General features: G+C 54.1%; 1 protein-coding gene across 4 annotated transcripts in view; it reads left to right on the plus strand.

Moving 5' to 3' along the window:
- MROH1 (maestro heat like repeat family member 1) overlaps window positions 1-12,585 on the plus strand; it is a 104,457-nt gene that overhangs the window by 23,747 nt on the left and 68,125 nt on the right. For all 4 annotated transcript variants that reach the window (XR_013345058.1, XM_077809631.1, XM_077809630.1 and 1 more), the window contains 6 exons: window positions 604-744; window positions 1,845-1,937; window positions 7,092-7,170; window positions 9,125-9,238; window positions 10,348-10,421; window positions 11,336-11,455. Coding sequence is in view for 3 of the 4 variants with exons in the window: in XM_077809631.1 (XP_077665757.1) it covers window positions 604-744; window positions 1,845-1,937; window positions 7,092-7,170; window positions 9,125-9,238; window positions 10,348-10,421; window positions 11,336-11,455 (621 nt within the window). In the remaining variant the exon portion in view is untranslated. The remainder of the gene's footprint in view (window positions 1-603; window positions 745-1,844; window positions 1,938-7,091; window positions 7,171-9,124; window positions 9,239-10,347; window positions 10,422-11,335; window positions 11,456-12,585) is intronic.

A 12,585-nucleotide genomic window follows, 5' to 3' on the forward strand; every position in this document is an offset into this window, starting at 1 on the left:
ATCCCACCCTAAAGACTCTAGTCTGGTGGCTGAAGAAGCACCTGTCTTGCTCTCTAATGCCATGCTAGTGTTTGCCCTCTGGGACAGCTGTAGTTGTCACTCCGTCCCGAAGTTATGCAGCTTGGAGTGGGAGAGTCTTGTGCGTGTACCCCTAGCTACCATCAGTGTCAGCTGAGTCTAAGGGAGAGGGGGAAACTTCCAAATCCTATCCATGAAGAAACTGGGCGTGCTCCACCTATCTGGATTTGGGAGTGACGGAAGGTGGCCTGGCTATGCCATCCACCCTCTCTCTCAGCACCTGATGCCAATGGCTCCTTTGAATGCATGGTGAGACCCAGCGCCCCTTGCCCTCGGGTTGGTGGAGCACTGTGGGCAAACTTACACTGCCACTGCACCTTTCAGTGGGTCCTTGGAGCAGGCTCGGGCTGCGTGGTGGTTAGCCTGAGACCTCCTCCTGGCACCAGAGGGGCACAAACCAACCCCTCTGACCGTCGTGTCGCTGTGGGGGCAGTATTGGAGCCAGTCTAGCAGCGTGACCCAGCCTACAGGGCTAGGGCTGGCTGGGAAGCCTGTGACTCTTGCCAGTGGCTTCTGTCCCTGCAGCTGAGACTCGCTGTCGTGAAGGCTCTTGGGCCCATGAGTCACCTGCTGCCCAGCGAAAAGCTCGAGGAGCAGCTCCCGAAATTGGTCCCGGGAATTCTCGCACTCTACAAGAAGCATACAGAGGCTTTCTATGTGACCAAGGTAAACTGCTCCCGCAAGACGGAGGGGCACCCTCTTGTGTGTCCCCACAGCTACCTGTAATCCATGGAGCATTGAATAGGGTGCTCCCAGCGGGGGGGTTGGGGGGGTGGGACAGGAGCACAGACTGCCTGTAAGATAGGCTCCCCATGTGTGTGCACATGCTCTGTACAAGCCGGGTGCCCCTCGCAGATCCACAGTCCTGTCGCTTCTTTCCCTGCTCGGTCTTCTCGCCTGCCCGGCGCAGTCAGACTGAGATCCAGGCTTTGGCAGCAAAGGAGCATTCGAAGGCGCCGGGTCATGTGCCCAGACCCATGTGGTGCGGCACGGTGACAAATCCTGCCTTCTCTAAACGCTCTGGCTTGGCTGGAATCACACCAGGGATGGCACCACTGAGGCTGGCCAGTGTGGCATTGGCAGGTTCTGATACCTCTTCCGCAAAGGCTGAACCTGCCATTGGCAGGGACCAGGCTAGTTCTGCCATGTGCCTCTTTGTTGGGGAGGGGCAAACTTACTGCTACTTGAGCCAGAGTATAGCAACCTCTCTGGTGGGCTGGGAGTCCCCTCCAGATGACCTGGCAGGCTGATCTCTCTACCACTCCCTCCACCCCATGCCCTACTCCGGTGCTGGGACCACTGTACTTCCTTCTGTCTTGGATTCCTCTTGCTCTGCTTCTTGGCTCCCACTGCCTGTAAGGGGAGGCCTTCCAGCTGAGCCCCCTAAGACAGAGTGCTGTTAGCAGAGAAATAATGGCTGGGTTGGAAGTCTGCTGACCTACCTGGCTGGCTGCAGCAGCCAGTATGCAGAGGTGCTGCTCTGTGGCTGGCTGCAGCAGGAGAATGGCGGGAGATGGGTGAGTTCCAGAAACCACCTCAGTGCTTTACCTACAGCAGCTGGATTATGCTCCCACTTGGAGGTGACTGTTTTACAGCCCCGTCCCCTTAGCTTAGTGTGCACTGGGATAGCGTCTCCTATGTTTGGATCCCTGTCACGGAGTCTTTCTGCTTCCTGATCACCAAGTCTTTGCCCTTCCATTTCCAGTGGAGTGGCCGTTCCTTTTCCTAGTGCTAATCACAGCATTGCAATGTCTCTTTCTGAGCAGAGCTTGTGCCAGATTCTTGAGGCTTCTGTCAACGTTGGCAGCCGCACTCTGGACGCGCAGCTTGATGCCCTTCTGAGCAACCTGCATCCCCAGGTAAGGATCGAGATGGGTCAGCAGGGCTGGGAGGCCTATTCTGGGGCTGGGTGCTGGTGAGACCCAACATTCATAAGAACTTCCTGAAAGGGGTCTCAGGAAATGGCACATGGGATCCAGAGCCTGGCGCTGGAGTTCCCATCCAAGCATTACAGCCACCTGTGTCAAGCCAAGAACTGGGTGTGTTAGGGGCCTCATACCCTAAACTCTTCCCCATCTTGCAGAGGGAACTTCCCAGTCTAGAAAGCCCCAGGCTCCAGTTTGGAATGAGGAAGGAGAAATGTCTCTAAGTGGAGACCATATTTCTGTTTTGAGGGCAGGGGCCAGGTTGGCCAGCCTGTGCATGTCCCAGAAGGGGTGGGATGTATTTGGAAGGAGCAGCTGCAGCTACCAGCACAGATAAGGTGAGCTGCTGAGGAACATAGAGCATGTCTCTCTGCTAGAGAGAGAGAGTGGGCTTGGGGCCTCCTAGCTGCCCTGAGGTGCTCCTGCTAGCAGAGAGCTCCTTCTCAGATGGCCTGACCCTGGCAGGGGAGAGGAGAAGCCAGTCCCTTGCTAGCAGGATCAGAAGCTGTTTGCTCTTCTGCTCCAGCTGTCTTGAACAAGGGTCACACCCCTCCCAGTGAAGCAGTAAAGGCAGAATTCTCAAACAAATGTGGAGGAAAGAAAAACCCCTTGAAAGGTTGAAAACTAGGAGCAAGCAACATCAAGTACTGCTAACAATCCAGGGAGCTAGATCGACGTATCATGGAGCATCTTATTCACATGGGAGCCCTACAGTGGTGTTCTGGCATCAACCTTTAGATTAATCCTGTAACTGTTAAGCACCAGTTGTCCATGGTTCCTGTATATGCTACTGAGAAACTGAGGTTTCACCTTCATCCTGGTAGGGCAGGACTGTTGGCTCCATCTTGTGTGTGTGGTGTCTTTGGGATCTTTCTGGGTGGGTTGCCGGACCTTGGAAGGTGGGGAAGTGGTGCATTTGTTTTGAGGTCGGAAAGGTGGGAGGTCGCTAGCTGCCCGTGGTGGAGGTCTGTAACTGGCTGGGAGTGTTCCTTGTTGGATGCACCTTGGGGTAGGTTTGAATTGCCTGGGATGTCCAGACTGCCCACCTCTTGGACAGCTCTCATGGACTTGGTTGAAGAGTCCAAGTGCTTCCCCACCAACAACCAGTTTTCTATTGCAGGCTCCTAAATGAGCTTTTTAATGCCCTCGAGTATCTAATCTCTCCAAATGCTCCCTGCCCTCCAAGCTCTTAGCACAGGGGAGGGCAAACTGTGGCCCATAGGCTGGATCAAGCCCGTTGGGGCTGGCAATCCCATAGGCCAGATTGAAAGCCTCATGGCGCCACGGGGTTAAGACCGGCTACCTGCCTGCCCTGGCCCCCAATTGCTCCCAGAACCGGCCGGCACCACGTCCCTGCGGCCGCAGAGGGAGGCAGAGGGCTCCCTGCGCTGCCCTCGCCTGCAGGCACCGCCCCAACTCAGTTCTCATTCCCCAGGAAGGGGAAGCACAGGCAATGGGAGCTTCTGGGGTGTTACCCACAGGCGAGAGCAGCCTGCCCCACCCCACCCTCAGGAGCCACTGCCGGACATGCTGACCACTTCCGGGAGTGGTGCAGGGCCAGGGCAGGCAGGGAGCCTGCCTTAGCCCTGCTGCGCGCCACTGCCACCCCAGAGCCACTCCAGGTAAGTGGTGCTGGGCTGGAGCCTGCACCCTAACCCCCTGCCCTGAGCTCACTCTTGAGCCCCCCGCCACACCCCACACTCCTGCACCCAGGCCCCAGCCCTACATTCATGTCTCTCCATACAATTTCCCCACCCAGATGTGGCCCTCAGGCCAAAGAGTGTGCCCACCCCTGCCCTAGCCGGAGAGGGTGCTCTTGGGCTGCTTCTGCTGCACTCGGGCTGCATAACCTAGAGTCGATCAGTGTCCAGCTCTCCCATGGGGAGTGTTAGCCCATGGACTGCGCATGCCTTGGCATGCAGCCAAGCCTTCTCTTGAATCCGGTGCTAGGAGCAGGCCCTGATCTGTGCTAACAACCTGGCCCTATGAGCAGGTACTCTGTTAACGCCGAGGTTGCTCATGGCACCAAGTGTTTATAACTTTAGGGGAAAAAGCACTAAACCCTCTTCCATTGCTGTGCATCCCTCCTTCAGCGTCTAGCTCCGAGACTCCGTCCCTGCCTCAGGGGCATTCTGTCTGGACGTTGGCACTAAGTAAATGGTCCTGGGCTGCACTTGGTCACCCTGTCTGGTGCTTGGACTGGAAGAGTTCTGTCTGACGCTGTCCCCACGTGTCGTGGTCCTTTCTAAAAGCACAGACCCTCTTTCACTCTCTCTGGAGACTCGGCCCGAGAGCTAAATGATGTGGCCTGGAGAGAACTGCTTGAAATGAGCCAGGTGGGAGGTGCTACTGAACTCCTGAAGGACAAGCGATGGCTGTGGAGCAGAGCCAGGTGCTCTAGAGAAGTCTGGGTCCAGTGATTCTCCGAACCAGCTGGAGGAGTGTTCGTGCTGCCCTAATGGAGGGGGCTCGGCAGGAATAACCATGTGCAAAGTGCAGACAGCCTTTTGTTTGAATTGCTTTTCTACTCGAGCAAACAGCTCTGGTGCTGTTGAGTGGATTGACAGAACCGCTGGTCTCCAATGGGGTAATGCCGTTGTAGTGCTGGGAAGTACATGTACGGCTCAGCTTTGTGAAGGAGGGCGGCTCGCCTGGAAAAGAACTGCGATTCTCTGTTTGAATCCAGCCGCTTGCACAGACTTACTCTAACTCCTGGTCACTGGGTCAAAAGCAGAAACTTCGGTGAATCCCTAGAGCTGCTTCTGCTCAGTTGTCAGAGGGGGTGCACTCAGCCTTCCTGTGTGGCCCCCCAGGATGTCTGGGGGCTGACTTGTGATTTGTTTGTGGTACAACACTTGGGGAAGGCCCACTTTAAGGATTAGGCACTGCTGGGACGACCTGCTCCCCAGCCCACTTCTGGCTATGGGTGCCTGAATCTACAGGAGCTGAGGGATAACCCCACATTCCTCTTCAGCCTGGCCTGGGCTCGGTTGGGCCAGCCTGTGGCTGCTGACTCCATACGCCAAACCATACATGGGGGAGGGAGTTGATCCCCCTTGATCAGATGGCCTCTGTCTATAGGGTGGCACCCTTTTAAATCATGTTAATATATTTTTAAGCTAATTAATTTTTTTTCCCTTTGGGACCCGAAAGATCAGGAGCCCTGGGCTCCACATGGCTGGGGGATGGGCAATATGCAAGGCATTGACGTGTGCTCTTCAGTGCCCTTCCTCCACTACTGCTTTGCCCAGGCTCCTGGCTTCCCGCTCTCCCGGCTGGAGTTTCTGATAGGAGAGCCCGTCACACTGATAAACGCACACGTCTAACGCTAGCTGCGCTAGTATGTCTGGTAAAACTGGTCTTTGTAAGTGCCTTAGTCAGCCAGCAGGCCTGTGGCTATGGCAGAGGAACTGAAGGTGGTGAGAACTGTGTTTAAAAAGTTTGTGTTTTACACAAAGACAAAATAAGACCATAAGGTAATGGCTGCCAACCCTGTGCAGACTGTGTGCTAATGAAATAGTACTCTAGGTACACCTGTACGTATACAATGATGGGGTCTGAATTAGCTGCTGTGACTCAGGAAAGAGATCTGAGTCATTGTGGAGAGTTCTCTGAAAACATCCCCTCACTGTGCAACAGCAGCCAAAAACCAAACAATGTTAAAAATCCTCAGGAAAGGGCTAGAGAACCTGACTGAAAATATCCTATTGCCTCTCTCTAAATCCATGGTACGCCAACAGCTTGAATACTGCGTGCCAATGTGGTCGCCCCATCTCAAAAAAGATCTATTGGAATTGGAAAAGAGACAGAGAAGGGCAACAAATGATTAGGGGTATGGAACAGCTGCTGTATGAAGAGATTAATAAGACTGGGACTTTTCAGCTTGGAAAAGAGACAAGCAAGGGGGGATATGATTGAGGTCTATAGTGAGTAAGGAAGTATTTACTCCTTCTCATAACACAAGAACTAGGGGTCACCCAATGAAATTAATTGACAGCAGGTCTAAAACAAAATAAATATTTCTTCACACAACACACAGTCAAGCTGTGGAAGTCATTACTGCGGATATTGTGAAGGCCAAAACTATAACTGGGTTTAAAAAAAGGACCTGTCCTCCAGGAACTTATCTAGTTCTATCAGTGGCTATTAGCCAGGATGGGTAGGGGTGTAACACATGGTCTGAGTGTCCAGCCTCTGTTTGCCAGAAGCTGGAAGTGGACGACAGGGGAGGGATCACTTGATTACCTGCTCTGTTCATTCCCTCTGGGGCACCTGGCACCAGCCACTGCTGGAAGACCGGATACTGGTTTAGATAGACTATTGGTCTGACCCAGCATGGCTGCTCACAAGAGCTTGTTGTCAGGATCAGAAGTGGAGAGTGGAGTCACTGATTTTAACCAATACAGTTATGCAGTAGCATTAGCCAAAAAGACCTGAACAGCCAGGAACTTTCTGGCATAAGTACAGACAATGAGCAGCTTGCTTCGGATGCCAGTAAGAAATATGTCCTGTCTGCAAGCTGGAGAGGGAGCAGATGGGGAGGGGGTCCCCAGATAGACTGCATATTAGAGCAGTCTGCAGAGAGCGATTTTTAGTATTTAAAAGAAGGGAGTCTGCAATGACTTGCAAAGGAAATAGATTGTGCTCTGATCATGTTAAACTGCACATGAAATGGAAATGTGTAGCAGCTCCAAACCAAACCCACAAGCTAGCTGATCCCATATGCCAAGGCCACTGCACACCGCTTTCCACCCCCCGCCAGCTTGTTGAATGAGCCTTGTCTGTGGAACCTACGCTCTCTGCTAGCGCTGAATGACTGAAGAGGGCGAAGGTCTGTGCTAGCAGGTACACGCAGCTTCTCCAGGCTACTTCGCAATGATCAAATGTTTAAAGTGCTCTGGGAGCATCACGTGCAGCATATGGCCTGGATTCCAGGACTGTGAAATGCTGGGCTCTTCCATTGGCCGTGCCCAGCTGCGAGTGTGGATTCGGTGCCTGCGAACGTACCTCAAGCTGAAAGGGTTTGGCGTGGGGCTTAATGCCAAGTGCTGCCCAGCTCTCATTGATTTGACTCTTTTCCCCCAACAGATTTGTGCCCCAGTGGAGCCCTCTGTCCCCCTGAGTTTAAAGAACCACAACGAGGTCCTTCGATGCTTCACTGTCCTTGGTAAGGGTGCAGGGGGCTGAGGGGTGAAGGCCGAGTCCCCTATGGACTCTTGCTGTGACTTACCTCCTGCCTGTCTATGGCATTGTGTGTGGGTTTGAAATCTGCAGAGGTTCTCTGCCTCCCTGTGGAAATGCCGATCATAACCGCAAACTCTCGTGGTCAGTGTTCAGCATTTGTGGGAAAGGGGTTTTCCTGACCCCCTCTGAGCCAGTCTCCTGGCACGTTCAGGAAGGTTTGAGCTCCACCTGAGATCTGGCTGCATCGGGGGAAGGCAGAAAACCAGTTTCTCGCCTTGTCTGGGTGTCCAGTTGGGTTTGGCAGACTTCAGTTCTGGGAGGGGGATGGGGAAATGGGACAGACAGACTGACCAGATTCTTGTTTCGACTGTCCCCCCTGGCTTCAGGCTTGGTGAAAGCAATTGCTCACATCCCGTGTGGGGACTGTGCCAAAAGCAGGCAGATTACAGGGCACCACTTGCTTAACTGAGGTGTTTGCTGAGATCTGGCCATTTTAAAACTTGGCCTTGGACTGACTTGGCTCGAGTATGAAGGTTTGCTGGTGTGGCATGTCTCAGGGATGCTGAGGATTCCAACCTCTGTGGCGAATTCATCGCTCTCCGAAGGCATCTGGTTTCACTGCTCACGTTCCTGAGGGCCATTTAGCAGAGTAACTTCCGATGATTCTGCTGCCTCTTCAGACAAATAGAGGCTAGTAATGCAGCACGTGCCAGTTAGCCCTCTAGCTTAGCTGTGTATGCTGGAAGGGATAACGGGGACAGAGACTGGCTTGTATTTACCCTGACGGTTTTTGCTTTACCCTCTTTTTTGCTTAAAGCAGCAGATGGCAGCAGCCAGACTAGGTGGCAGGATTCCAGGGAGCCCCTCAGAGCAGAACTCCACTCTGATGTGTAGCGCACAGGTTGTCTGCTAGCCTCTGGATGAAAGCTCTGTGGAAGGACTGAGCTAGTTGAATTATGTCTCTGGCTACTAGAGTCCTGCATTAAACAGAGCCCTGGTGTGATTTCTAGCACTGCTTGTAGCCCTGCCTCCTGTACGTGGGAGCCTTTATGGACTGAGTCCTGTAGCCCCCAGCTCTGGCAAGCTTCCCTTTAGAATGATTCATACTTTAAAGGAAGCTTGTGGAATTGCCACTAAAGCAGCAGTAGTTTGATTAGGATCCTGCCAGATGTCTGCCTAGTCACTGTCAGATGACTTCCCTCTGTCCTTAGCCCTTGTGCTTGAAAGCCTGACAGCTGAGCCGCACTTCCAACTGGTTTTATGCAAAGTAGCAACACTAGTTCTGAGATGTCTAGAGTAGTTCTGATTCCTTTCTTTTCTTATATGACGAGTTTGACTTATGCCAGTGCACCTTGCTTCAGCTGGGTCTCCTGGGACTGAGCCTGAAATCAGCCAATGCATCCGTGATAAATGCAAGGTGTTAGATGTTGGAAGGTGTAACCTGACCTCCTCCTGCACGGTCCTGGGTTCTAAACCACCGGCTTGCTTGGTGGTTTGGGAAGAAGAGGTTGTGCTTGTCCACTTGTGGACAACTCTGCTGAATGTTCAGCAGAGGTCGCTAAGATGCATAACCAGTGGGGGAGACGTGCTGAAAATACTGCAGAGGCATCACACAGATCAGCAGACAGCTTCCACTGGAGTATTGGCCATGTGAGCCAAGATAGCAGAAATAGAGGGTATACTAATGACTTTTGAAATACAAACTGCAAAGCCACAGCCTTCAGTTGCGGAGGGGCCTGTCCCAGCATGCAGCGCACCAAATTGAGGAGAATACCCCTTGCTCATGCCGAGAGGCAGCATTGCTTCCTGGGACCTGTAGTCTCTGGGCTGCAGGCCTGTCAGACTAAGGTGACTGCCGGCCGCGTTTGGCCTGAGGTCTTTCTGCTGGCTGCTCCTGAGCTAAGAGTGTCCATAATGGTGGCCTTGTTCTTCTGCAGCCTGTACATTTCCTGATCGCTTGCTTGGCTTCCTACTCCCAAAGCTGGAGAACCACAACGAGAGAATACGTGTGGGGACACTGATCATCATGAGGCAAATCATCAACTGTGCCTGTAAGTACCAAAAGGATCAGCTCCCTCCAGCGGCCCTGCCGTATCCATGCAGGGTGCCAGCGCCCAGGTGGGAATTTCTGCTCGGTGCTAGGCCATGTGCTTGGGTAGCTAGACCTGGGGGCTGGGATTTCAGAGGACTGACCTCATTCTGGCAGACAGTCCCTGACTTCTTGGTCATGTCCCTTTGGGGCAAGAGGAGACCATGTGATCATCTAGTCCAGCTCTCTGTATAGTGTAGGCCAGAGAACTTCCTAGCACATCTCTTAGACAAACACCCTTCACGGCCTTGTGCCCCAGACAAGCCCTTATGCCAAAATTGTGATATTTAGTATGCACACCACTGTTACCCGCTGTAGAACATCACAAAGCAGGAACCTTGGGGCCACCCTACAGGATGTGGCTTGGAATTTAAGCTCTGTTCCTTACTCCCAGCCCATTGTGGGCAGACAACACTGAGGAAATAGTGCTCCCTCTTTCTGGGGGGGTGGAGGGAGCCAGGGATCCTTAGGCCTGTGAGCCCCCAGGCAGATTGGCATCTTGTGAGTAATCCAGATGCTTCCTCTGAGCAGACCTGGCCTAGGGTAATCCGCTACACAAAGCCTTTCCCTTAGTAGCCAAAATGCCTCAGGCCAACTCAACCCTTTATTGCTGTGTTTACTAATGGGTGATCTCCACTTCCACCACGTGGGAATGTTTTCCTGGTGCCGGATGGCAAGCCTGCTCTGGCCTCATCCATGCCTCTTGGAGTAGAACTGTTCCCTTCCCAAAGCCAAGGCGTGTAACTGTTGGCTAGTCTGGGTGGAGTTGCTAAATGTTAGCTTGGACGTTCTGCTGGCACAATGCTGCCCCAACCCTCTTGGCCTCTGAATTCCACTCCTGCTCAGTGTGAAGAACCTGCATGGAGACTGCAGTGTGGCTTTGTATCCAGTTGCTTGTTAAGTGGAAAACAAGCATCTTTCCCATTCAATGGCCCTTCCAAGAGGGGAAAGGAGAGAAGCACACATCTGGCCAGGGAGGGTGGTCAGTGCTGGATGCTCTCTGGGGCCAGGCCCTGTGGTCCTGTCAGTCTGGGCAGGGCTGAGTTGCTGAGCCTTTGTTCTCTCTTCTAGCCTCTCAGATGGAGATTAAAAAGTCCTTTATTCTTTCTTCTATGAAACTTCCTCTGCAGGACAACAGTAATAAGGTAACTGGAAACTCCCTCGTTTATCCTTAACTCCCGGCTGGTCATGTGGTGAATTAGGCTTTTCTGGGACTTGGCTCCCCTTCAGGGCCCTGTGGCACTCTGCAGGTGCCCCATGCTGTACCAGCCCAGCTCACCTGGGGGCTCCCTGTAGCTCTGCCCCTCTTCTCATACTAGCCCCTATGCCTGGAACATGCCTCCTTGGTCCTCTGAGGTCACCACCTCTCTCTCCTTCAGCTCCCTCCTCTGAGCACTCATGACTCCCATGCTGACCTCTCCTGTGGGTTCCTCTTTTAAGACTAAGAATTACAATAAGCCTCTCTCATGACCAGCTGTTGTGATCCTTGTCCTCTGTCCCCCTTCCCTTTGTCAGTGGAGCAAAGGGAGGTGTCTGGTGTGGAGCAAAGGGAGGTGTCTGGTGTGGAGCAAAGGGAGGTGTCTGGTGTGGAGCAAAGGGAGGTGTCTGGTGTGGAGCAAAGGGAGGTGTCTGGTGTGGAGCAAAGGGAGGTGTCTGGTTTAGACCCAAGCTGGCTGGGGGCAGCTCCCTGCCGCGTCTCTCTCAAGCCCTGGGAGTGAGAAGAATTCCTGTAGCTAATCTGGCTCTGCAGGGTGTGGTTCTGCTTGCAAAGCACCAGAATTTGGTTTTCAATCTAAATGCCTGGCCTCTAGAGCAGTGACTTGTGCAGCCTTGGGAGGCTCTTCAATGGCTTAAGAATCCCCTCTGTGCATGGCTGCATAGCCAGCAGCTGGGTTGCGTTCGTGTAGGCCTTTCCTGGAACAGATGGGTGCCAGGGATTGGGGCGGAGGTCAAGGACGATTACTCGTTCCCGCCTGCTCCAGCCAAGGAGGGTACTGGCCTCTGCTTTGCTCGAGGGGCTGCCACTGTGGAGTGCACTGCTCACCCTCTGTTCCTCTAGGTGAAACGGGCCGTGGTCCAGGTGATCAGCGCGATGGCTCACCATGGCTATCTGGAACAGGCAGGCGGGGAAGTCATGATTGAGTACATCGTCCACCAGTGCGCCCTTCCTCCTGACACGGTAAAACTGCCATGATACAGCCAGTTCTTACGATTACCCTTGCCTTGTCCTTCTGGATCAGGGCACGCGACTCTGTGAGGACTGGCTCTGCACCCTCAGGCTGCTGGCCTGGGTGTAAAGTTCATTTGTCTAGCCTGGCGGTAGTAGGCTCTCTCAGCGGGGCCTGTGTGGTCTCTTGGGCCCATGTGAGAGCAAATCTTGGTTTTAATTCTAGCCAGCACATCAAGGACATTGGAGCCTTCCCAAAAGTGGTGGGGTTGGGGGCCACAGGCACCTCCCCAGGCACTGTCTCCACTCCTTCTCTCTTTTCCCCCTCCCACCCCTCCCTCCCCAAAGCCAGAGCAAGGCAGGTAGAGGGACCCACTCCCCACAGCTCTCCTCGACCCGGCTCAGCCACAGCCTGGCCATGGTAAAAGTTGCTCAGGCAACTGTGGGGAGCTGCGGTGGACCCTCTACCTGTCCACGGTGAGGGTGGGGCTGAGGACAGCAGCCCCCAGCCTGTGTCCCCACGCCCCAGACTCCCACCCAGGACAGGTAGAGGGTCCACGCCGTGGCTCCCACAGCTTCCCGCATGGCTCTTACCATGCCGGGCTGCAGCTCAGAGGACCCACCTGTCCGGGTAAGAGCGGTGGAGAGCCCAGGGGGTAGGGGCAGGTCCGGGGGCTCCTTTCTGGGTCCATGCGGCTCCCACCACTGCCCGGGCTCCCCAGCTGGCCTCCACACTTCAAAAAGTGGGAGGTCTATGGTCCCCCTGCCCAGGGGTGATACGAATGGCCAAAGAGATTGGGCCAGGAGCTCAGTGGCCAAACCAAAGGTGCATGAGATGAAGCAGATGGCAGCCGCTCTTGCCTGGGGAGCGGAGGTGGGGCTGTGGAGATCCAAGTCCAGCAAAGTGTGGCCAGCCCAGTTGGATGAAGATGGTGGCCTTGCCTGGCAGGGACCTCTCCTCTCTGCTGAAGAGAAGAGTGGCCACAGACTGGACTGTGGAGTTCTGCAGGCAGGCCTGGGAGTCTGGAAACTGGGTTTCTGTTGCTGCTTGCACCACAGAGCTGCCTACTTTGGGGCTGTTGAGCCTGAGAAGCTGGCACGTTTCTAGACATGGTCCCAAGGTGGGCAATCCACTGCACTCC

Source organism: Eretmochelys imbricata, chromosome 2 (assembly GCF_965152235.1).
Source record: "Eretmochelys imbricata isolate rEreImb1 chromosome 2, rEreImb1.hap1, whole genome shotgun sequence".
Lineage (NCBI taxonomy): Eukaryota > Metazoa > Chordata > Testudines > Cheloniidae > Eretmochelys > Eretmochelys imbricata.